Source organism: Balaenoptera ricei, chromosome 9 (genome assembly GCF_028023285.1).
Source record: "Balaenoptera ricei isolate mBalRic1 chromosome 9, mBalRic1.hap2, whole genome shotgun sequence".
NCBI classification, from domain to species: domain Eukaryota; kingdom Metazoa; phylum Chordata; class Mammalia; order Artiodactyla; family Balaenopteridae; genus Balaenoptera; species Balaenoptera ricei.
The window spans coordinates 66,540,234-66,567,312 of NC_082647.1; the positions used below are offsets into that span (position 1 = coordinate 66,540,234).

General features: G+C 38.8%; 1 protein-coding gene across 1 annotated transcript in view; it reads right to left on the bottom strand.

Moving 5' to 3' along the window:
* Positions 1–5,430: 5,430 nt before the first annotated feature.
* The window catches only part of VWDE (von Willebrand factor D and EGF domains), a 95,059-nt gene continuing 73,410 nt past the window's right edge, over positions 5,431–27,079 (bottom strand). The window contains 1 exon segment of the mRNA XM_059932527.1: positions 5,431–5,637. Coding sequence (XP_059788510.1) covers positions 5,431–5,637 — 207 coding nt within the window.

Sequence of the window (27,079 nt, forward strand, 5' to 3'; positions counted from 1 at the left end):
CCCATCAGCAGAAATGCCTGCTCAACCATAAAGAGCAACATTCTCCTAGCACCAGCAAGACAACTCCTTAAAAGATAACATTCCTTCTTAATCTTATAAGGGGCCACAATGACACTTAGATCAAATCAGGATTGTGTAAACTGTCAATAATACATCATTTAAGGTACAGCCCTCTGTCTCAAAAAACTTATATAACTGTGCCTTGACTTCTAACGGGTAGAAGCTTCTCGGAGCTTTCTGAGATGCTATGCCTGAGTTATAATCCTCACTTTGGCTCGGATAAAATTTTCCACTTCTTTCTTAGATTGAGTGATTAATTTTCGTTGACACCACTGACCCCCAGCCACAGAGTCTACCTACTCTAGCCTTCTCCTAAGCAATAATTTCCATAATATCACAGTTTGATTGGGAAATCATATTGTTTTAAAATTATGTAATCACTAAATTTAAATATATTTATGTATAGAGAAAAACTAAGTCCTGTGCCACTGTTAACAAACGTTTCACACTTTGGGAAATTCAGGGATGGAAGTTAGAGTATTGGGCTAGCTGTCAGAAGACCAGAGGTCTAGAACTGGCTCTGCCCCTTAAGGAGCTGTGCTTTTGCAAAGTATATAACCTTTCAAAGCCTCAGTTTCCTTGTCTCTAGAATGAATATAGCATAATTGAGGCCCATGGTATATTTTTCAATAAATGTTAGCAAATGTACCAATAATTTCCTTGTCACCCATTGTGATATTGTGATTTATAATAAGAAAGATATATATGGTCTTCATTGCAAATTGACACAGAGGTCATAAAACCCTTGACATTTCCTAAGTGATGAGTAATAAAACTGCCTTTTGTTATTCATAACAAGCCTCTTTCACTCACACCAGAATTTATGTTAATGACGTGATTTTTGAAAAGCCCCTAAGGATGGGGGCCAGTTGCCTCTAATCAACTATGCGATTAGAGGGTTGGAATTTTCAACCCCACCCTTGAGACCTTTAGGGAGGGGAGTGGGGCTAGAGCTTGAGTTCAATCACCAGTGGCCAATCATCTAATAAATAATGTCTATGTAATAAAGCCTCCATAAAACCCCCAAAAGACAGGTTTGGAAGAGCTTCCAGGTTGGTGAATGCATCCACGTGCTGGGAGGGTGGCGAACCTCAGTTCCACAGGCCAGAGCTCCTGCACTCAGGACCCTCTGGACCTTAGCCAGTGAATGAATTTATCAGGCTGTTCATCTGTATCCTTTACAACATCCTCTATAATAAGCTGGTAAACATAAGTAAATGTTTCCCTGAGCTCTGTGAGCCATTTTAGCAAATTACTGAATTCAAGGAAGAGGTCATGGGAATCCCAGTTTTTAGCCAGTGAGTCAGAAGTACAGATGACAACCTGCACTTCAGTTGGTGTCTAAAGTAGGGGCAGTCTTATGGGACTGAGCCCTTAACCTGTGGGATCTGATTCTATTGTTACTGAATTAGCCAGTCCCTCTCTTGGAGTCCTAGCTGAACCGAAGCCTTCCTGGCTCAGTGAGGGAGTTCTATTCTGCTTAGGTTCACACTTCTAATAACAAAACTGAGTTTGGTGCAAGCAAAACAGGCTTTTATTCAATGGCCAGAGAATGGAGAAGGGAAGCTCATGCTCTAAAATCACCTTCTCCCTGAAGGGATGAAAGTGGGGGACTTTTAAGGGGTAAGAGGCAGACAGGTCATCAGGGCTCTAAGAAAAGGGTGGAGATTTCCAGGTGAAATAGGAGGGAAGGGAGCAGGGCACAAATTTTAAAAGAAACATACAGCCATAGTACATGACAAAGACTGGTTAGAACCATCTGGGTCCAAGATGGTGGAAGACTCGACCTCCAGTAGACCTTGAGCCTCATTATACACTCATTGTAAAACATTAGTATATGCTAAATAACACACCCACGAGCGCCATGACAGTTCTGAGGCCAACCATAAAAGGTCAAAAAGTGGGCCGTGGCCCAGTTCCTGGAAATCCCCGCCCCTTCCCCAAAATAATTGGAATAATCCTCTCACTCATTAGCCTGTGAAATTACCCAGCCCATATAAACTAACCACGCCATATTTTGAAGCCTCTTGCCTTCCGAGATGGCCCACGCTCTGTCTGTGGAGTGTGTTTCTCTCTAAATAAATCCACTTCTTACCTATCACTTCATCTCCGAATTCTTTTGTGATGAAGCAAGAACCTTAAATTCACCAGGAACACAGGGGCAGCTGGGGGCATCTGGGGCATTTGCAGTCTTCCAGACTCCAGGTTTCCTCTGCACAGGGTATTCCTGTGGTCAAATCAGAGACGGTTCAGGGCGGTTTACCACTATATATCTCTGAAAGCATGTATCTCTCAAAGTATAGCTGCAAAGCATCTCTGCCAAACACAGGTACAGCTGAAACAAACACAGAGATGAATCAGGGCGTGCCCTTCAGCTCTCAGGGGTTGGTATGGAGACACAGAGATAAATCAAGACAAGGAAAGTGGTGACCTTTAGCCTACTTGGCCCACTCTCTTGGATCTAGCCAGTTCAGTTTGGTTTTTTCATGGGCCTTTGTGGCATCCTGTTGATAAAACACAATTAGGCTACAAGGTTAAAAACAGGTCTGCGGCCTGGGCTGCACAGCATGGGTGACACTATCTCCAGGTAGAGTCAGAATTCAGTTAAATCTGTAGGATACTCAGTACGTGTTCACGGAGAATTGGAGCATTGTTTGGTGGTGTTGGAAAGCAACCCACCCACTGATAACTTTCCATCCCTCAACTATTTTGCCTCTTTTTCCTATCTCTGGAAGGAAGCAAAATAGCCTTCACCTAGAAGGCTTTCTAAAAGCTGGGTGAGGGACTTTCCTCGTGGTCCAGTGGGTAAGACTCCGTGCTCCCAATGCAGGGGGCCTGGGTTCAATCTCTGGTCGGGGAACTAGATCTTGCATGCATGCCTCAACTAAAGATCCCACGTGCGGCAACAAAGATCTGGCACAGCCTAAATAAGTAAATATTTTTTTAAAAAATTAAATAAATAAAAGCTGGTTGAGCCCTATTTCTGCTATGCTGCCTAAAGTGGATAATGGCCAGTAACTCACAAGAGACAATCCTAGGAAAAATGAGCTAATTTTATAAACCTGTAATGTGAACTCTCAGACACAGAACACTAAAAAGTCAACGTTTTCTGCAGGAGCCATTCAGCACTCCCGGGGAAACTTGATTTGCCTGAATAATAATAAACTATAATGATAATAGCCAAGTGCACCTCACAGGAGTACTAAGCTTTAATGACTCAATATTTCTGGAACCCTTGAGCACCTCCAAAGTTATGTAAGCATAAATGAATAAGTAGGGACACCATATACCACTGTTATTTCTACATTAAATCTCTCTTGGTAATTTCTTATCTTATAATAGCCTGTAAGGTAGGTATTGTATGAGACTATTACATGAACAAAATTATGGAAGAAATAAGTATAAAATAATATATAGTAGTGATTTCCAATGAAATAATTATAATCTCATATTAGTGAAAAAGAATGGAGTCCTTAATAGCACCTCTACAAAGCCATTCCTAGGTTGTAAGGTAGAAAAATGAAAATCTGGAAGAGACCCTTAAGATTTAAATGTCTAAAAGGAGTTTGACAAAACACTTGCTATTTTTTTTTCTTAGGAAGGAGACAGCTAAGATTTTAGTTGTTTTTTGCACTATGAAGAAATTATAATGATGTTTACTCTGTTTATTTCTTAATAGAAATTGTATACATTACCTCCATACATCTTCCATTCTGCCTTTCCATCTTCCCCTCCATCACCAGCATTATTTATGCAATGTGATAATACTTTTAATGTTCCTAGGTTAAAAAAATATCTTCAGAACCCTGTATATTTTCATCATATTTTCCAAAATGCACCATTGTGACTGTGATATTGTCCCTAATTTCAACTGAGGTAGCTAAAGATAGAATGCGTCGGACCAAACAATGTCTTCAACAAACTTTCTTGTAATACCACAATCTCCACCAATGAAAGATTCATTTTTCCAGTGAGTTTCATCTATAAAAAATCCTCTGAGAGGATTCTGCTGAAAAGTGCTCTTATTGTCCTTGCTTTTCCCCTTTCACCTAGCTGACATCATTTTCCTCAAGACCAAGGGAGTTTCCTGGGGTGAGAAGGAAAGTAAAAATAACGTTACCTCTTTGATGAGAGTAATTCTGAGTGGGACAACACTGTACCAGGTTTTGAACAGGTTCTTCATCCTGAGAGAGGGCAGAAGGGACATGGAGAGGTAGGAGGACATTAATACAAAACCCACATGCTTTATGTTCTGCCTAGGACCAGATGTGATTGCCTATAAGCATCAGTTGTAGGATTATTTTCCATTCACTGAGTATTCTTGCCAATGTTCTGCTTTGTGCTTACAGCATTGACATTTTGTACACAGTTAATATTTTTACATCCTTACACCCTGTTGAACATACTAAATTTTGTCACTCCAGTAGTATTGGGAGTGGACTTGGACAATAGGGGCCTCTACCCCAGCAGGTGCTGAAGCTGCCATTTTCCACATCACTGCGACGGGACCAAGGGCATGTGGCCACCCAGAGACTGTGTTCCACCTTCTAGACCATACCATGGTACCTGGGACTCCGGATTGTCTGTTGCACAAGCGCTGAGCCCACTCTTCATCCCCGTGGGAGCTCTTTCCTGGAGTCTCTCTTCCTGTTGGCCTGCTTGCAGTGGGTGTCTTCCTCCCTAGACCCTAAGGGTAAAGCAATGCTGTTAGCAGAGACGTCTATGGATCCTGGTTGTGAGGGTGCCTGTGGGCACTGGAGACCCCTCAAGTGTGGGGTGATATTGGGGTGGGAAGAGACAGGGAGGAGGAATGGATGGTGGAGTGGGGACAGCTGGAGACAGCTGGACCTGCCATCATCACATTCAGTTGTAGAGCAAAGAAAATTCTGAAAAGTCTCAATTAAAACCTTGTCTCAGGACTTCCCTGGCGGTCCAGTGGTTAAGACTCCGTGCTTCTACTGCAGAGGGTACAGGTTCGATCCGTGGGGTGCAGCCAAAAAAAAAAAAAAAAAACCTTGCCTCAGCCTCAGGTTTCTTCCAAGACTTCTAAAGAAGAGCCCTGGAGGTAGGGCTTGGGGCCATCAAGTGGGCAGAGAATTCCAGGCATGGACCAGGTGGCATAAAGAGAAATCTTATTTCTTTTCTTTTTTTTCTTTTTTCTTCTTTTTCTTCCTTCCTTCCTTTTTTTTTTTTTTTTTTTTTGTTCAGAATCAAAGGAAATCTTTATTCTTTGATCAAAGAAGGCACAGGTACGAACTCCTGCTTTCCCGGTACATGCTCTCCCTGACAGGCCGTGGCAGGGCTGCTTTCTACGGGTCTTGTCAGCGCGGGAGGGGGCGGAGTTCTTGCGGGTTGGCGCAGGCGTGCTGCTCACGGCTCCAGCCGGCGGGGCGGGTGCAGCGTCTCCGCGCACAGCCCACCACCGCCATCTTGAACTGAGCGGTCAGGCGCAGCCCTTCTGCACACAGCCCGCCAAGCTGAGGTGTCAGGTGCAGACGCTTGACTCTGGGAACTCCGGTCTGAAGGGCTGGATGTGTGCACTCTGCATGCGGCCCCCTGTGAGCAAATGAAACCGGACTAAGCCCAAAGGAGAAGAAAAAGGTTAGACTTTACTTTATTGCCCACATTCTGTTTTTATTTCCTGGGAATTGTTAATGGGCTTTGCCGGTGACAAATCCCTCCTCTGCCTTTTGTCCTGCTCCTCATTCTTGAGGGGCGCTGATGGGCGCAGGTTGTTTACTGTAACTGCTTCCTGCTAAGTGTGGGTGTTGTCATAACCCGGGGTGGAGAAGCAGGACTTCTCCCCAGCTACTTTTAGATCTGTTTGATGGTCCCAAGGCCTCAGCTCTAACTTTTTGTATCCCTGAGTGACCACCTTTGGCCTTACCTTTCGGAGACAAAGGGCACCAGACAATTTAATATACCTGGCCCAAATATTAGCGAGAGAATAATGGTCACATGTCAAATTTTCCTAAAAATAAAGGTATCTAGGTGTTTTGCCTGTAGGCAAATGTGACCTGATGTTGAGGCTCTTTGCTCTGGCCCGAATATCCCTGATTACGCTTTGGTTGTGTTTTTGGAAGAGAAGCTTCAGGTCAGAGAGAGGGTCACACTAGTAGTCAAGGGGGTCTCTTGTCCTAGGTTGTTTCTCTGGAGGTTAAGGCTCGGGGAGCTCTTCCCTTGAATGCAACGTCCCCATGGAGTCGCAACCCCCCCTTGCGTCACGGTGTTTTTGACAAGAAAGTAAATTAATTTTGAAACTGTGCTATTCATTTGACTGTTGCTTTACCATATTAAAAAAAATGTTGTAAAGGTATATTTGTTTTTACAAAGGTAGAAAATATTTTATTTAACAGTTTGTTGTCTTGCTTAGTGTATCTTTTATATTTGGATGGGCTGGACCTGATTATATAACGGGCCCTCCCAACTTTCCTGGGTACAATTTTTCATATAGGATTGAGAGGACATTACAGATGAGTAAGATGAGTATTTTCAGATATTTTCAGATGATTCAGATGAGTATTTTTGTAATCAGGTACAGTATGCAGCGATGAGCATAGTGTAGTCAATCTCTACGCTAATCAAGATATAGAATATTTTCATGCTACGGAATGAAAAGGGGAGAGAGAATGGAGATCTAATGCATACCATGACGTTTTCTTAAAGTAATACTGCCACATATATCAAAATGGCTCTCTTTTCCTCATAGTTAGTAAAGCACTGATCTATATATAAAGTGAAAAAAATGATTAAATTTCTAATAAGTTCACATATGTAAGTGACTAGTATGGAGAAAGTCATAATATAATATATTAAAAAGTTATTGTGGGACTTTCTCTTAGGCAATAGAGTGGAAGAACTTTAGAAATAACCCTTTATTTTATATGTAGAAGTAAGTTGAGACCCAGAGCTTCGGCCAGTGCTCCATGATTAAATAGTGTTGATGCCAGATTCCTAATACAAGGAGCTTTCTGCTATAATCACTCCCAAATGGCTGATCCATCATTAATACAAATGCCCCAAAAGGTACTTGATATTACGTACAGATTATATTTCTGTTAAACTAGTGTAAACTTTCCCCAGTTCCATATCTCTAGATTCCTGGTTTGTTACATTATTGCTAAATGGTTTAGCTGGAATTGACTGACTAGTACTAAGCAAATATTCTGCAAACCTAAGGAAAACTATATATAAAGCGTTAACTGGTAGGTATAGTCTTTTGTTCTTAATTCAAGGATCATCACTAGACAATGAAAGGACCCCCAAATTAGACATTTTAATTGGGAGACAATATGCAGCAGAAACGTCCATTCAACCCTAAAAATATGTTTGCTTTAGATCTTTGATTAGTGTCACATTCCCACTACTCAACATTTCACAAAAACATTAGACTAGATGGTTCTGTGTACACTTGGCAGCAGGCTGATTCAGTTTTTTACAACATGAACAATCAAAAGGAAGCTTAACATTATTATTATGAAAAATATATTAACAATTAAATTTTAAAGGAAAATATGTTTATATTTTGAAGGTAATATTTCTATTTGGTCCGTGCAGCAGGACAAAAAGTTGATTGTGTGAGGAGCAAAGATTTCAACCTTACATTGAGTTCATTTGGATGGGAGAGGAGAATACGTCTTTTTAAAAAATAGAGATATAACTTACACAAACTAAAGTGCTCAGATCTTAAATATACAGCTTGATAAAATTGTATGTGTTGATGCACTCGTGTAACCACTACCCTAATCAAGATATAAAACATTCTAGACCTCTCTGAAGATTCCCTCGTGTCCCTACCCAGACAGTAATCCCCACCACACATACCAGTATCCTGATTTTATCACCATATTAGTTTCTTTTTGAACTTCCTGTAAATAGGCTCATACATCACGTACTCTTTTGTGTCTGGCTTATTTCACTCAACATTAAATTTGTCAGATTCATACATGTTGTTGTGTGTATCAGTAATAAGTTGTTTTTTATTACTGTGCAGGAATTGTTAGGTCAAGGATTATAATTATGTATGGCATTTGTAGGAGAAGGCAAATATTTTCCCAAATTGGTGATAACAGTAAAAGTTCTATTTGCTCCACACCCTCACACATCCTTCTTTGGGCTTTTTCGTTTTAGCTCTTCTGGTGGATATGGAGTGGTTTTATCTTGCAGTCCTCTGAAAACTAATATTTTGAGGATCTTATTATATATTTATTGTCTATTTTGATATTCTCTTTTAGGAAGTATTGTTTAAATCTTAGCCATTAACAATTGAATGTTCTTTTTCTCATTTAGTAGGAATTTTTTGTATGTTCTGGATATGAGCCTGTTGATACATATGTATTGAGGTTATTTTCTCTCAGTTTTAGCTTACCTTTCATTCTCTTGATAATTTATTTTACTGAACAGTTCTTAATTAATTTGTTTTTATTTATTTATTTATGGCTGTGTTGGGTCTTCATTTCTGTGCGAGGGCTTTCTCTAGTTGTGGCAAGCGGGAGCCACTCTTCATCGCGGCGCACGGGCCTCTCACTATCGCGGCCTCTCTTGTTGCGGAGCACAGGCTCCAGACGCGCAGGCTCAGTAATTGTGGCTCACGGGCTTAGTTGCTCCGCGGCATGTGGGATCTTCCCAGACCAGGGCTCGAACCCGTGTCCCCTGCATTAGCAGGCAGATTCTCAACCACTGCGCCACCAGGGAAGCCCCCTGAACAGTTCTTAATTTTAACAAATGTCAATATTTTTATGGCTACTGCATGGATGTATTTATTTTTATTTATGTAGAGTCTTTGTTGTTTAGCTGTCACATAAGTCTATGACCAATATCTGAGTAATTTTGTATGTGGTATAAAATACAGGTCCAGGTTCTTTTAAAGTTAAATATGTGTAGTCCAATTGATCCAGTGCCATTATTGAGAAGATTGTCATCTATGAAACTGCAGTTGAGACACATGCAAGGACCAATTACAGACATAGCATTTCCTTTGGAGGAGACTGAAACTGTCAAAAAAAAAGGAAAGAGAGAAAGAAAGAAAAAGAAAGAAAGAGAAACAGGGACATTCTGAAAAATGTCTCATTATTTGGTATTAGGGACATTTTGGCTTTGGATTAAGAGATAAATTCTGAAAAATGTATATTAATATTGTAAAATTAAAAGTTTACTTAAAGATGTATGCAGATTTCCAGTTTCAACTCTGACATGCAAGGAAATTAAAAGTCATCACTCATAAGAAAAATTATGAAAAATAATCTGAAAATCAATGACTTATCTTGGGCTTATCGGAGAACTGAGGTTACAGGGCAAACCACCATGCAAAATCTGGAGAGCTAGGCAAATATAAAGAATCATAGATAAAATAAGTTTTCTGCTTACAGGAGCAGGAGCTGCTGTAGCTACAGACTGGTAGGGACACTTAAATGTCACTTTGATGAAGTGTGGGAGGCAGGCCTAAACTACTGTGAGAAGGAGAGACTTCTGAGGTCCACAGTCTTAGAGAGGGTTCCCACACTTTTCCTGGGTTTTACTTACGTTTTATCTCCACATTCACTGAACTTGTCTTCTCCTCTGGTCAGTGTGCTGTTAAAATTATTCAATAAGTTATTAATTCAGATACTATATTTTGCTGTTCCATTGTCCTAAAATGTCCATTAGGATATTTTTTATAGGTTTTAAACTTCTGCAAAAATCATTCATTTTTCATTCATTTCCTCATTATTTCCCACTACCTTTAATATATATATATTTTAACATCTTTCGTGGAGTATAATTGCTTTACAATGGTGTGTTAGTTTCTGCTTTATAACAAAGTGAATCAGCTATATGTATACATATATCCCCATATCTCCTCCCTCTTGCGTCTCCCTCCCGTCCTCCCTACCCCACCCCTTCTAGGTGGTCACAAAGCACCAAGCTGATCTCCCTGTGCTATGCGGCTGCTTCCCACTAGCTATCTATTTTACATTTGGTAGTGTGTATATGTCCATGCCACTCTCTCACTTCATCCCAGCTTACCCTTCCCCCTCCCCGTGTTCTCAAGTCCATTCTCTAGTTCTGCAACTTTATTCCTGTCCTGCCCCTAGGTTCTTCAGAACCACTTTTTTTTTTGGATTCCATGTATATGTGTTAGCATATGGTATTTGTTTTTCTCTTTCTGATTTACTTCACTCTGTATGACAGTCTCTAGGTCCATCCACCTCACTACAAATAACTCAATTTCGTTTCTTTTTATGGCTGAGTAATATTCCATTGTATATATGTGCCACATCTTCTTTATCCATTCATCTGTCGATAGACACTTAGGTTGCTTCCATGTCTTGGCTGTTGTAAATACAGCTGCAATGAACACTGTGGTACACGACTCTTTCTGAATTGTGGTTTTCTCAGGGTATATGCCCAGTAGTGGGATTGCTGGGTCGTATGGTAGTTCTATTTTTAGTTTTTTAAGGAGCCTCCATACTGTCCTCCATAGTGGCTCTATCAATTTACATTCCCACCAACAGTGCAAGAGGATTCCCTTTTCTCCACACCCTCTCCAGCATTTATTGTTTCTAGATTTTTTGATGATGGCCATTCTGACCGGTGTGAGGTGATACCTCATTGAAGTTTTGATTTGCATTTCTCTAATGATTAATGTTGTGGAGCATTCTTTCATGTGTTTGTTGGCAATCTGTATATCTTCTTTGGAGAAATGTCTATTTAGGTCTTCTGCCCATTTTTGGATTGGGTTGTTTGCTTTTTGATATTGAGCTGCATGAGCTGCTTGTAAATTTTGGAAATTAATCCTTTTTCAGTTGCTTGATTTGCAAATATTTTCTCCCATTCTGAGGATTGTCTTTTCGTCTTCTTTATGGTTTCCTTTGCTGTGCAAAAGCTTTTGAGTTTCATTAGGTCCCATTTGTTTATTTTTGTTTTTATTTCCATTTCTCTAGGAGGTGGGTCCAAAAGGATCTTGCTGTGATTTATGTCATAGAGTGTTCTGCCTATGTTTTCCTCTAAGAGTTTCATAGTGTCTGACCTTACATTTAGGTCTTTAATCCATTTTGAGTTTATTTTTGTGTATGGTGTTAGGGAGTGTTCTAATTTCATTCTTTTACATGTAGCTGTCCAGTTTTCCCAGCACCACTTATTGAAGAGGCTGTCTTTTCTCCACTGTATATGCTTGCCTCCTTTATCAAAGCTAAGGTGACCATATGTGCGTGGGTTTATCTCTGGGCTTTCTATCCTGTTCCATTGATCTGTATTTCTGTTTTTGTGTCAGGACCATACTGTCTTGATTACTGCAGCTATGTAGTATAGTCTGAAGTCAGGAAGCCTGATTCCTGCAGCTCCGTTTTTCTTTCTCAAGATTGCTGTGGCTATTCAGGGTCTTTTGTGTTTCCATACAAATTGTGAAATTTTTTGTTCTAGTTCTGTGAAAAATGCCAGTGGTAGTTTGATAGGGATTGCACTGAATCTGTAGGTTGCTTTCGATAGTATATTCATTTTCACAATGTTGATTCTTCCAAACCAAGAACATGATATATCTCTCCATCTGTTTGTATCATCTTTAATTTCATTAAACAGTGTCCTACAGTGTTCTGCATACAGGTCCTTTGTCTCCTTAGGTAGGTTTATTCCTAGGTATTTTCTTCTTTTTGTTGCAATGGTAAATGGGAGTGTTTCCTTAATTTCTCTTTCAGATTTTTCATCATTAGTGTATAGGAATGCAAGGATTTCTGTGCATTAATTTTGTATCCTGCTACTTTACCAAATTCATTGATTAGCTCTAGTAGTTTTCTGGTACCATCTTTAGGATTCTCTGTGTATAGTATCATGTCATCTGCAAACAGTGACAGCTTTACTTCTTCTTTTCCAATTTGTATTCCTTTTATTTCTTTTTCTTCTCTGATTGCTGTGGCTAACGCTTCCAAAACTATGTTGAATAATAGTGGTGAGAGTGGGCAACCTTGTGTTGTTCCTGATCTTAGTGGAAATGGTTTCAGTTTTTTACAATTGAGAATGATGTTGGCTGTGGGTTTGTCATATATGGCCTTTATTGTGTTAGGTAAGTCCCTCTATGCCTACTTTCTGCAGGGCTTTTATTATACAGGGGTGTTGAATTTTGTCGAAAACTTTCTCTGCATCTATTGAGATGATCATATGGTTTTTCTTCTTCAATTTGTTAATATGGTGTATCACATTGATTGATTTGCGTATATTGAAGAATCCTTGCATTCCTGGGATAAACCCCACTTGCTCATGGTGTATGATCCTTTTAATGTGCTGTTGGATTCTGTTTGCTAGTATTTTGTTGAGGATTTTTGCATCTATGTTCATCAGTGATATTGGCCTGTAGTTTTCTTTCTTTGTGACATCTTTGTCTGGTTTTGGTTTCAGGGTGATGGTGGCCTTGTAGAATGAATTTGGGAGTGTTCCTCCCTCTGCTATATTTTGGAAGAATCTGAGAAGGATAAGTGTTAGCTCTTCTCTAAATGTTTGATAGAATTCGCCTGTGAAGCCATCTGGTCCTGGGCTTTTGTTTGTTGGAAGATTTTTAATCACAGTTTAAATTTCAGTGCTTGTGATTGGTCTGTTTATATTTTCTACTTCTTCCTGGTTCATCCTGGGAAGGTTGTGCTTTTCTAAGAATTTGTCCATTTCTTCCAGGTTGTCCATTTTATTGGCATAGAGTTTCTTGTAGTAATCTCTCATGATCCTTTGTATTTCTGCAGTATCAGTTGTTACTTCTCCTTTTTCATTTCTAGTTCTATTGATTTGAGTCTTCTCTCTTTTTTTCTTCATGAGTCTGGCTAATGGTTTATCAATTTTGTTTATCTTCTCAAAGAACCAGCTTTTAGTTTTATTGATCTTTGCTATTGTTACCTTCATTTCTTTTTCATTTATTCCTGATCTGATCTTTATGATTTCTTTCCTTCTGCTAACTTTGGGGTTTTTTGTACTTCCTCTAATTGCTTTAGGTGTAAGGTTAGGTTGTTTATTTTAGATGTTTCTTGTTTCTTAAGGTAGGATTGTATTGCTATAAACTTCCCTCTTAGAACTGCTTTTGCTGCATCCCATAGGTTTTGAGTCATTGTGTTTTCATTGTCATTTGTTTCTAGGTATTTTTTGATTTCCTCTTTGATTTCTTCAGTGATCTCTTGGTTATTAAGTAGTGTATTGTTTAGCCTCCATGTGTTTGTATTTTTTACTGATGTTTTCCTGTAATTGATATCTAGTCCCATAACGTTCTGGTCGTAAAAGATACTTGATATGATTTCAATTTTCTTAAATTTACTAATGCTTGATTTGTGACCCAAGATATGATCTATCTTGGAGAATGTTCCATGAGCACTTGAGAAGAAAGTGTATTCTGTTGTTTTTGGATGGAATGTCTTATAAATATCAATTAAGTCCATCTTGCTTAGTGTATCATTTAAAGCGTGTGTTTCCTTATTTATTTTCATCTTGGATGATCTGTCTATTGGTGAAAGTGGGGTGTTAAATTCCTCTACTATGATTGTGTTACTGTCGATTTCCCCTTTTATGGCTGTTAGCATTTGCCTTATGTATTGAGGTGCTCCTGTTAGGTGCATAAATATTTACAATTGTTATATCTTCTTCTTGGATCGATCCCTTGATCATTATGTAGTGTCCTTCTTTGTCTCTTGTAATAGTCTTTATTTTAAAGTCATTTTGTCTGATACGAGAACTGCCACTCCAGCTTTCTTTTGATTTCCATTTGCAGGGAATATCTTTTTCCATCCCCTCACTTTCAGCCTGTATGTGTCCCTAGGTCTGAAGTGGGTCTCTTTTAGACAGCATATATACGGGTCTTGTTTTTGTATAAATTCAGCCAGTCTGTGTCTTTTGGTTGGAGCATATAATCCATTTACATTTAAGGTAATTATCGATACATATGTTCCTATTACCATTTTATTAATTGTTATGGGTTTGTTATTGTAGGTCTTTTTCTTCTCTTGTGTTTCCTGCCTAGAGAAGTTCCTCTAGCATTTGTTGTAGAACTGGTTTGGTGGTGCTGAATTCTCTTAACTTTTGCTTGTATGTAAAGGTTTAATTTCTCCTTCGAATCTGAATGAGATCCTTGCTGGGTAGAGTAATCTTGGTTGTAGGTTTTTCCCTTTCATCACTTTAAATATGTCCTGCCACTCCCTTCTGTCTTGCAGAGTTTCTGCTGAAAGATCAGCTGTTAACCTTATGGGGATTCCCTTGTATGTTATTTGTTGTTTTTCCCTTGCTGCTTTTAATATTTTGTCTTTGTATTTAATTTTTGATAGTTTGATTAATATGTGTCTTGGCGTGTTTTTCCTTGGGTTTATGCTGTATGGGACTCTCTGTGCTTCCGGGACTTGATTAACTATTTCCTTTCCCATATTAGGGACGTTTTCAACTATAATCTCTTCAAATATTTTCTCAGTCCCTTTCTTTTTCTCTTCTTCTTCTGGGACCCCTATAATTCGAATGTTGGTGCATTTAATGTTGTCCCAGAGGTCTCTGAGACTGTCCTCAGTTCTTTTCATTCTTTTTTCTTTATCCTGCTCTGTCGTAGTTATTTCCACTATTTTATCTTCCAGGTCACTTGTCCGTTCTTCTGCCTCAGTTATTCTGCTGTTGATTCCTTCTAGAGAATTTTTCATTTCATTTATTGTGTTGTTCATCATTGTTTGTTTGCTCTTTAGTTCTTCTAGGTCCTTGTTAAACGTTTCTTGTATTTTCTCCATTCTATTTCCAAGATTTTGGATCATCTTTACTATCATTATTCTGAATTCCTTTTTAGGTAGACTGCCTATTTCCCCTTCATCTGTTTGGTCTGGTGGGTTTTTACCTTGCTCCTTCATATGCTGTGTGTATCTCTGTCTTCTTATTTTGCTTAACTTACTGTGTTTGGGGTCTCCTTTTCGCAGGCTGCAGGTTAGTAGTTCCCGTTGTTTTTGGTGTCTGCCCCAATGGGTAAGGTTGGTTCAGTGGGTTGTGTAGGCTTCCTGGTGTAGGGGACTGGTGCCTGTGTTTTGGTGGATGAGTCTGGATCTTGTGTTTCTGGTGGGTTGGTCCGCATCCAGTGGTGTGTTTTGGGGTGTCTGTGACCTTATTATGATTTTAGGCAGCCTTTCTGCTAGTGGGTGGGGTTGTGTTCCTGTCTTGCTAGTTGTTTGGCATGGGGTGTCCAGCACTGTAGCTTGCTGGTCGTTGAGTGGACCTGGGTCTTGGCATAGAGGTGGAGATCTCTGGGAGGTTTTTGCCATTTGATATTACATGGAGCTGGGAGGTCTCTGGTGGTCCAATGTCCTTAACTCGGCTCTCCCACCTCAGAGGCATAGGCCTGATGCCCGGCCAGAGCACCAGGACCCTGTCATCCACACGGCTCAGAATAAAAGGGAGAAAAAAAGACAGCAAGAAAGAAAGAATAAACAAATAGAATAAAATAAAGGTATTAAATTAAAAAATAAAAAATAATTATTAAAAATTAAAAAAATTTTAAAAAGTAATAAAAAAAAAAGAAAAAAAGAAGAGAGGAACCAAACCAAAAAACAAATCCACCAATGATACCAGGCACTAAAAACTGTACTAAAAAATAACCCAAAAAAACAGACAGACAGAACCCTAGGACAAATGGTAAAAGCAGAGTTATACAGCCAAAATCAGATGCAGAAGCATACACATACACACTCACAAAAAGAGAAAAAGGAAAAAAATATATATATTATTACTGCCAAAGTCCACTGTCTCAATTTGGGATGATTTGTTGTATTCAGGTATTCCACAGATGCAGGGTACATCAAGTTGATTGTGGAGATTTAATCTGCTGCTCCTGAGGCTGCTGGGAGAGACTTCCCTTTCTCTTCTTTGTTCGCACATCTCCTGGGGTTCAACTTTGGATTTGTCCCTGCCTCTGCTTGTAGGTCGCCTGAGGGCGTCTGTTTGCTCAGACAGGTTGGGGTTAAAGGAGCAGCTGACTTGGGGGCTCTGGCTCACTCAGGCCGGGGGGAGGGAGGAGTACTGATGCGGGGCGAGCCTGCAGCGGCAGAGGCCAGCGTGACGTTGCACCAGCCTGAGGCGCGCTGTGTATTCTCCCGGGGAGGTTGTCCCTGGATCATGGGACCCTGGCAGTGGCAGGCTGCACAGGCTCCCGGTAGGGGAGGTGTGGAGAGTGACCTGTGCTTGCACACAGGCTTCTTGGTGGCGGTAGCAGCAGCCTTAGGGTCTCATGCCCGTCTCTGGGGTCCTCGCTGATAGCCGTGGCTTGCGCCCATCTGTGGAGCTCCTTTAAGCGGCGCTCTTAATCCCCTCTCCTCACGCACCGCGAAACAAAGAGGCAAGAAAAAGTCTCTTGCCTCTTCGCTAGCTGCAGACCTTTCCCTGGACTCCCTCCCGGCTAGCTGTGGTGCGCTAACCCCTTCAGGCTGTGTTCACGCCGCCAACCCCAGTCCTCTCCCTGGGATCCGACCGAAGCCCGAGCCTCAGCTCCCAGCCCCCACCCTTCCCGGCGGGTGAGCAGACAAGCTTCTCAGGCTGGTGAGTGCTGGTCGGCACCGATCCTCTGTGCGGGAATCTCTCTGCTTTGCCCTCCGCACCCCTGTGGCTGCGCTCTCCTCCATGGCTCCGAAGCTTCCTCCCTCCGCCACCCGCAGTCTCCGCCCGAGACGGGGCTTCTTAGTGTGTGGAGACCTTTCCTCCTTCACAGCTCCCTCCCACTGGTGCAGGTCCTGTCCCTATTCTTTTGTCTCTTTTTTCTTTTTTCTTTTGACCTACCCAGGTACGTGGGGAGTTTCTTGCCTTTTGGGAGGTCTAAGTTCTTCTGCCAGCGTTCAGCGGGTGTTCTGTAGGAGTTGTTCCACATGTAGATGTATTTCTGAAGTATTTGTGGCGAGGAAGGTGATCTCCACGGCTTACTCTTCCGCCATGTTGAAGGTCTCTCTTCCCCTTTATTAATCACAGTAATTCTGAAGTCTTTTTCTGCAACTCCATTTCCTTAATTATATCTGGGTCTGGACCTATTGACTATTTTACATCTCAAATATAAGTGACTACCTGTTGTTTCTGTTGTTCTTTTGCTTGTTTAGTAATTTTTTATTTTATGTTAAACAGTGTGAATTCTTGTGTATGAGATTTCTTGATTATATTGTACTCTTCTAGATTTTGTCATATTTTGCTCTGGCAAGCAGTAAATTACCAGCACCTACTTTGAATGACTTAATTTAAGGACATGTAGCCTTGATCTATGCTGGTTATACTCTTACTCCTAGTTTTTTGTCCTCACTTGTAAGGCTGACCTTCCTAGACTAAAAGCCCTGTTTGTGACGGACTTTGTGTTCTAGTGGGCCCAAAATCCAGCCTGTGCAGCTTCTAAAATCTCTACTCAACCTTTCAGTATCCCAACAGCTATTCTCTGGTATATCTCCCAGTGTTTCATAATAAACATGCAAACCTTATATATTGGCCAACGACCAGAGATAAATTTTTTTTTAATAAATTTATTTATTTATTTTTGGCTGCATTGGGTCTTCGTTGCTGTGCACGGGCTTTATCTACTTGCGGCGAGCGGGGCTACTCTTCCTTGCGGTGCGTGGGCTTCTCACTGCGGTGGCTTCTCTTGCTGCGGAGCACAGGCTCTAGGCATGCAGGCTTCAGTAGTTGTGGCACACTGGCTCTGTAGTGTGGCTTGCGGGCTCTAGAGCGCAGGCTCAGCAGTTGTGGTGCACGGGCTTAGTTGCTCCGTAGCATGTGGTATCTTCCTGGGCCAGGGCTCAAACCCGTGTCGCTTGCATTGGCAGGTGGATTCTTAACCCCTGCGCCACCAGGGAAGTCCTGGAGGGAAATTTTAATGCATATTTTTGGCCTCCTTGTGTTGGCCTCTTTCTCTTTAGTATTCTGATCCTCAAATCCCAACTGACTATGTAACCCTGAACTCTGATCTTTGTTTTCTTCACCCAGTGAGACTGTACTCTCTGATTGGGCTCTATTTTTCTGGCTAACAACAGTTTGGAAAATGCCTCAGTGAGAAAGCCAGTGAGTGCAGGGCTCACCTCATCTTCCTCACTTCTCTCAAGGATTATAGATAGCCCCGGGTGGTAGCTTTTCAGTGCCTAAAAATTGTTGTTTTTTAAATTTAGAATTTTTTCCAGTTTTTATTGTATTCACAATGGGAGTTCAAATATGTTCCTAGCTACTCCACGGTAGCCAAAACCAGTCATTAAAATTTAAAAACGAATCTCTTACAAGAGAAAACATATTTTTATTTTAATACATATTTTCAATCAGATAATATAACATTTTAGCTATTTTTGAAATTTTGTATTTCAGTCTACAACCTTTTTCTTCCTAAAGACTGTAAGATGTAATGGAATAGAGAACAAGAACTCAAATGTTAAATGATAATGCAGAATGTCTGTTTCCTCTGAAATATAAAATAATTACAAGAAAATGTCATTTTAAGACTAGGTCTTCTTGGGACTTCCCTGGTAGTCCAGTGGTTAAGACTTCACGCTTCCAATGCAGGGGGCGCGGGTTTGATCCCTGCTTGGGGAACTAAGATCCCACATGCCGGATGGCATGGCCCAAAAAAAAAAAAACCAAACCAAAAAAACAAAAAAACTAGGTCTTCTTATTAAAGATTAATTCTATGTGGTGAATACTTGGCCCCACACCACCAGAGTTCTTGAGAAGATAAATGACTGTTTGAGGTAGTCAGGGGCCTAGGAGGAAAAAAAAGTGCTACATTCAAATTGGGTATTTTGAGGAGTGTTTAATAAAATGACTGTTTTTTAAAACTATGTGGACAAAGAATAGGGAAACCACAAGAAGTAGTGCTGTACCTTGAGAGTAGTGAATCATGGCACTAATACCACCCTTCGAACAGAAGGAGCAAAAAGACAGAAAGGTCTGTTTTGAGAGGAATTCCTTGACAGGAGCGGAGATCTTTAGTCAAGGGGCTTGCCAACCCATTTCACCCCACGGGAAGGAAGTCGAAGAAAAACACATTCAGACCTCATTTTCCTCCTTTCCTCTAACCTCCTGCTGGGGCTTACCCTATTGAATAGAGTGTCAGAGGACAAGGGAACTTGTTAATGTAATCCACACAAGTTCAATCTTCCAGAATACAGAGTAGGGTGGAGATAATAAATAAGGGGTAATCTCTAGTTGGGCAAACAAAGACTGTCCAGCACACCAATGACAGTTTCCCCTTAATAATAATTTCAGCTTGGACTTATTTTTTTCTCAAATGAGATAATAAACTTATAACACACAGGTGTAATATTTGTTACACCTCAGTTAAGTAATTAAAGTGAAGTTTAATTTGGAAATATATTAATTATTTAAGAATTTATTAATTACTCACTGAACTAAACCATTTTATAAATTGAAAATGAGAATTACTATTTGCCCTATCTTGACTTTCTAGCTGATTCAAAGGCAAAGTTGTGAAGAAAGTTAAATCTGCCTTCTCCTTACTTTTGAACTCTTTCCACTTTTCCCTTTTATTAGAATCTCAGAGGTTTGAGACCTGAGCACAGTGGGTCTCTTCCATTATAATCTACTCAGAGTCTTAATACCTCAGGAGAAGACTTCCTATCCTATGAGGTCACTTAAAATACAGAGTTACTTTCACAATACAAGTAATCTATACAGAATATTTTGTATTTAAGAAAAAGATTTCACAGGAGGACAAATCCTTAGAGCCAAGGAACCCACTTTAGTGGAGATTGAATTGTTCTTCAAAGTCATGATAATTTGAGTGTTGAGACATCGTATTAAAAAATAAATCACTCCGTGATTCTTCTGATTATGTGAAAAGTTCCAGTTCTTTTTGTAACCTTTAAGACTTCTCAGTTTTTGATTTCCCCCTTTAAATAAGGAGAGAGAATTCCACAAGTTCAGAATCATCAGAGTCATAGCCATTACCAAATGGAATCTATTAATTAATAAAGTTGTTTTGTTTTCCTTGTATTAATTTCTTTACAATTACAGTCTATTAAGAGCAAATGCTACCTGTTTAAAATGTATTGAACTGATATCTTTTCTTTCTTGTATAGATTTAAGTAAAATAAATCACTTTAAAGAAAATTATTAAGTTAATAATAGTATAGGCAGAATGAATATATATGGCAAACCTTATCAAGGTGATAACGAATGACTAAGGTTTCAGGAAAATGGACAAGGTCTTCATTTTTGTTCTCTGTTGAATTCTCAAGTCTTTGAACAAAGTGTGGTACATAGTAGATAATCAAAAAGTATTTGGGTGACTGAATCTTTAATTGGAATTTAAGACAGAGTAGCAAGTAGGAGTGTCCTTGGAGAGACATTCTCAAGCTATGTCATATAGGCCAATCCATATTTTGTCTACCCAAGAGACTGATCCTACTGTTAAGAATGTATTGCTTATCTTCAAAATCAGTCTCATTATATAATTAAAAATTTTTTGAAATATAGCAAATTTGAAATTTGAGCTACTGCTGAGGACTTTTGAATACTCCTTAAAGCTTAACAAGTAATGTCTTAACTGACCAGGTATATATCAGAGTAACAAAATATGAATTTCTTTATGTTAAAAAATAATGTCCTTAAATTATTTTATGTCCTTATAAATTATTTTGATCATTTGATTATTTATAAGGTAAATCACTAGATATTTCCATTACAGCTAAAATTTTATTACTAAACCACAAAAATTAGCAGGCTGTTGACTACAAAATTTAACTTTATTTCTTGTGGTCATAAAATGATATGAAAATTAACTGCATGAGAGATGCTTGTTTAATCTTTAATTAGGCATCAAAACATCTTTAAACGAGGAAGACAAAAGCCATTATAGGTCATTAAAGAGCAATAAATTTTCAGGGCTTTATGTAAATTTATCTGTTAAAGAATTTTTTTAAAAAGAAAAAAACAAATGGCAAAAATATAGTCTATATTGTAAATATATATTTTACTGAGGATGCTGTCAGTGGAAGGATGGTTAAAACAGTTCTGTCTCTCTCTTTCCTTTTACTCCCTGTTTGATACAGCTAACATTTCACCAGTGGTTTGATGAGTTGAACTCTCTCTAGTAAATGATATTAAATATGAGATATTTCTTGCAAAATTCATGAGAAATTAACTTTTGATTGTGTTAGGCTACTTAGATTTTACTGTGGTTCCTTCCTACAGCATTGCTAAGTCTATTTTGACTAATATAGTATATGTAATATAATCTAATATATTATAATAGTTATAGCAAAAGGCTTGGCCCAAAAGAAACCTCATATCCATTAACATTCACTTCCAATTCTTCCCTCCCCTTGGCCCCTGGCAACCACTAATCTACTTTCTGGCTGTATGGATTTGCTTATTCTGGACATTTCATATAAATAGAATTATACAATATGTGTCTGTTTGCGAATGACTTATTTCACTGAGAATAGTGTTTTCAAGGTTCATTCGTGTTGTACTTCATTCCTCTTAAAGCTGAATAATATTCCATTTTATGCATATATTACATTTTGTCTATCCATTTATTAATTGGATAGACAACCCGATGGACATTCGGGTTGTTTCTAGCTTTCGACTGTTACGAATAATGCTGCTGTGAACATCTTTGTACAGTTTTTTGTGGATATATATTTTCAATTCTTTTGGGTCTTTACTGAAAAGCGGGGTAGCTGGGTAATATAACTCTAGGTTTAATTTTTTGAAAAAATGAAACTGTTTCCAAAGTATCTGCACCATTTTTCATCCCCACCAGCAATGTATGAAAATTCCTTTATTTCCACATTATCGCTGACACTTGTTATTGTCCATCCTCTTGATTACAGACATCTCAGTGGGTGTAAAGTGGTGTCTCCTTGTGGTTTTGATTTGCATTTTCAGAATAACTAATGTTATTGATCATCATTTCATGTGCTTCTTGGCTGTTTTTATATCATCTTTGGAAAAGTATCTTTTCCAATCTTATGTCCATGTTTTAATTAGGTCATTTATCTTTTAATTGTTGAGTTGTAAGTGTTCTTTATATGTTTTGGATACTAGTCCCTTATCAGATATATGCTATACAAATATTCTCTCCCTACAATTGAATTTTGATTATAGAAAAACCGTTAAAAAAATAGTGTGGGTGATGAGTCGGGAGAGATGAGGAAGGAAGAAGGAAGAACAATTATGACCTTACTGGGGTAATTCAAGAGAGAAATCATGAGACAATAGTGCTATAGAAATGGAGAGGAAATAGGGGAAATTTAAAGAGTTATTTTCTATATGATTTGATAATAACATAAAATAGGTAAAAGAGCTGGGCTTTGCTTTGAGACAGTCTAAGTTGTAATCCTTGCTCCTCCTCTTCCTAGCTGTAAAATCATGGTGCTTATGGTATCTGGGGAACATAAGTTGTACACACAATTTTTATTTAAAAAATAGCCCTTAAATATTATTTTTTCATTCAGATTTTTTCAAATAGTGATGTTTGTGGGACATTTTAGAAGAAAAAATTTCTGGAGGACCTACAAGCAAATTTTAATGAAAGTTATGTTTCCGGGAATTTTGGAAGAAAAATTGTGTGTTGCACCTATGTTCCCCTCTGACTAGTTGTGTAATCTCGGGCAAGTTAATTAAGCATCTTTGGAAATCAGTTCTCTCATCTGTGAAATTGGATAATATTTCTCCCATATGGAGTTAGAAAAAAGAAAATGTGGTGGTTAATAGCATGATTTTTGAATTCAAACTACCTGCATTCAAGTTATGCCAGCTATGATCTGTGTTAACTTTAGGAAATTATATAACTCACTGTGCTTCAGTATCACCTTGGAAAAATGGAGATAATATTTAACATCAAAATGATGTTATGAAGATTGATCTAATACAAATTAAACTCTTGATGTGGTATCTGATAAATATAATTTCCTAATAAATATTAGCTGTTATTGTAAATGTTACATAAAATAACTTAAGTGGCATACTGATTTTAGAGCCTGGATATAAAGGGTAATCAATACATGCTTGGTGCTATCATTATAATAACCATTATTACTAAATGTCAGAGAAAGAAAAAATTGAGAAGTTGGGGATGAACACAGTTTCTAGTTTGATAAGGATCATGCTACCATTCATCATTCAAGAAAAGTAGCAAGCCAGACAGAAAATAGACATTACTTGAGCATATTAAGTCAGATAACTTGGTAAAATGTCCAGTAGATAACTGATCGTGTTCATTTGAGCACTGGTTAAAGGTAGGACTTGAAGACTGCTTAAGATTTTTCCAGACTGAAAGAGTTTGTCATTCTAGGCTTTAGCTGGAGAGAGGGCTGATGTAATGAGAAAATACAGTATGTTTAGATCCTTGGTTCACTTGGAGGAAGTAGAGGATGGGAGGAGAGAAGCACAAAAAAGGAGCTCAAGGTAAATTGACCATAAAAGTGATGTGAGAAAGTAGGAAAAAAGGTATTTTGTTTGTAAAGGAAAAACTTCAGTCATCCATCTTGGATTTATAAGTGAAGGAGTGTGTGTCTAAGGGAGTTAAGTGCAGTAATTATAAGTTATGAATTCAAAAGCAATTATTGGTTTTATAACTCTTCTAGATTTTTGTTGTAGGGAAGAGAAATATACTTACAGTAATTACATCAGTCAGGTTCGTGGTAAGACACACATGTGGGTTCAACTTGGCCATGAAGGAGAGTTTAGTAAAATGACTCTACAATGGGGAGAGCATGGTTTAGAAAAATCAAGGGGTGATATTCTATGTCCATGCAACTAACAATCAGAGTGACGTTACTAGACCTAGGTTGAAAGAGGCCAGGGGAGGTAGCAATGATCAGATCCTGGAGAAGGAAGTTTATAGAGAAGGTGGTGTGTCAGCAGACCACAACCAGAGGTGATGTCCCATGAAATATGAAAGAATGAATATCTTCACGTGACTCTCCCTACTCTCTCTCATCTCCTGGCTTTGTCTCATTGGCTGAAGCCTAAACCTGTGGGCAAGGGAATCATTGATGCCTCCTGGGTTCAGCACCCTGGGGCACAGAACAGGTTGGAAAAAGATGGAGAAGGTATCTGCAGAGACACGCAAAAGGTAGTCAGCGTAACAGTGGAAGCAAAACATAAGTGAATATCTAAAAAAAATTACTGCATCACACAGGAGAAAATTAGTTAAATGTGTTAAAATAAAATATAAAATAGTGGTTTAAATGAGGTTTCATCTTAGGCTTAGTTTACTTTATCATACATCTCTGACCTGTCCCACAAAAATAAATTCATGGGAAGGTTTAATCAGAAATATGAAAATTACTTTAGAAAAAAATTAATCTTCTTAATGGCTACATAATAAGCCAACAGACTTTAAAATATTGCTGCATAATAATCAACTTGCTGTGATTGTCCAAGCCCTGTGGGGTTCAATATGAGTACTATGAAGTGGAATGAAAGGATATAGTGAAACAGAGTTCCTCAGTTGATTTTAATAACCTTTGACATTAGAAATAGATGTTCTCTAACAAATAGCTTAAACTTCTCACTTTTCAATTAAAGACTTCTTACACTGTAGCTTTTCAAACAAGTTCTGGTATTAAAGAAAAGTGGATTTGTATATACAACTTTATCTCATTTTATTTGTACATTATCCATAACCCACTTTCTAATTTAAAAAATCATATTCCATAATAATAGTGATACTGAAAAGTAATAAGGATAACAATTAAATTTCTTTAAATTTCAATTGAATTTAGAAACTTATTTTTTTCTCAGTATCTTAAAATTCTTTATATCACTCTAGCATTACAGTTGTGAGTTTTTTCCTTACCAGTGTGATAACTGTTTGTGCATGGCTTATTGTCCATTCATAGTACCACTGGAGATGATGAAGCAGGAAGAGACATCCAACAGAACCATCTAAGTTTCAGACATATTGTTCCCTGCCTCTATTACTAGCAGCAACCTTATCTCTTTATGATAATCAGGTCTCATTACTCTTCCCAGTATAGTAACTTACTCTTTGCCTGCTTGTCATTTGGTACCAAAATGTCCAGGTGGCAACCACAACTGTAGGTTTAGTAGCAAACACTTGCTGTGTCCCTTGATAGAAGCATTCCATGCCATACCCCTTCCCAAGCCAGTGCCTCTAATCCAGTGGAGCCTAAAGCTGTGGGAGAGTTGAGCAAACATTCCCCAAGTGGTTTAGTAGGAGTGATGATGAGAGAGTCTACCCCTATTACCATACCTTGGATCCAACCCTATATATTCTAGCTTTTGAGAAAATATCACCATATAATGGCTTTTGTTTTAAAGTATATACTGAATCTTGAAGAACAGCATCCCAATCCCCAACCTCTCAGAATATCATCCTTGGACTGAAGACTCAGCTGGGCATTTAAGAGGCCATTAAAAATTTTATTAGCTTGGGAGCTTTTGGGTGATAAAGTATATAGTAGGACGAGAGGGGTCCATGGTCATATGCTCTCTGCTGTACCTCCTATGCCATAAAAAGGGTCCTCGGCATCAATTACAGCTCAACCCTGTATCTAACAGTCCTTGAAGGACCTGTTTTCCACTTCCTTCCATGTGCAGCTATATGGATACATATCATGGATCCCTCTGGGGCACACTGGGGGAATGCCTGCTATACCTGCTGTGGTGTTACAGAGTCCTTCCTTAATGGTACCCACCGTCCCTTTCAATTGGGAATCAGAAATGGCTTAGGTCTAGAAACTGAGTAATAGATCAATAATTTTTCCACCATTGCAGCTGACATCAGCCTTCTTGACACATGCTCTTGATATTTTGGGGTTATATAAGTCAAGAAGTGCTATTACTTGCTGATCCTCAATCTTGCTTCTAGAACTACCATGATACATAAGCCCTTCTTCTAATCATCAGCATGTGCATCTCTTTGCCAGAGAATTTTTCTGGCTTCTCCACTTTGCCCATGCAGATTGGAATGCAAGGGAACTAGTGCCCGCCTCTCATCCCCCCATAACATTCTTCAAACAATGACTAGTGAGAATTTGTAGATAAATACCACTGCCCCCTCAGGTTTTCATTGAATAAGTTTGAACTGTGAGACTACTCTGTGTTAGATCAGTCTCCAGGTGACCACAGTAGTAAATTTTCTTAGTCGACTTTCCTTCTCTGTCTCATTTTCCCACTACCCTACGTGTGCTACCTGGGCTCACCTTCCAATACACTACCTGCACTCAAATCCTTGTTTTAGGGTCTAATTGGGGTTGGGGGGGAGTGAAATTAAATGCCAACAGTGTCCCATTTCTGGTGACAAATAGAATGTGATAGTGCCTAGGATGCTATAGTATCACTAAGACCTTCACCTGTGGTGAATTGGGATGACATTCAGGTGGAAAGTGATGCATGGGCTTATATAATATTCCTAGCACTTGTGAGATATGGGGTATGATATAAAGATTGTGGAGTTTGTTGGTTGGTGTAAATTGCCATCGAGGTATGGAAAGAAGAAAATAACAGCTTTAGGTCATCCAATTCTTAAATCAGTGCATAGTGGAACAGCTCAAAAGTATTTAAAGAGACCTTCACCTCCTGTAAATCTACTGTATGACATTTCTTTCTATCTTGGCATTGAAAAAGTTCTAAAAAATACCAGTGGATAACCACACTAAAATATAAAAGTTGTGATGATGATAAGTATAAGCCAAAATAATGTGAAAGAAAAGATCACATGTCAATAAATATGGCTAGGATAACACTCTTAACTTTATATCACCCATTATGAAAATATAAAATAATCATTTTCTCTCCAAATATAGACTCAACTTTACACACATGAAAATTTTTGTAGCTTCTCTTTGCAATTGTCCACTCTTGGGTAACTCAGAACCTAGAAACAGTATTTAGTTTTTCTGATTGATAGATGACATTTTGTATCTAAAAATTGTTGGAATTTAAACTATGTTCCCTCTAAGAAATATTTCCAAGTTATGGTGAGAGCACAATTCTTATAAAGTGACCTGTAATTTGGCCTCAGAGCCTTTGCGACAAAAATCCTACACGCTTGTTAAATTTCAGTATGATGAAAACTAATAAGCCAACAATTTGCACAGGA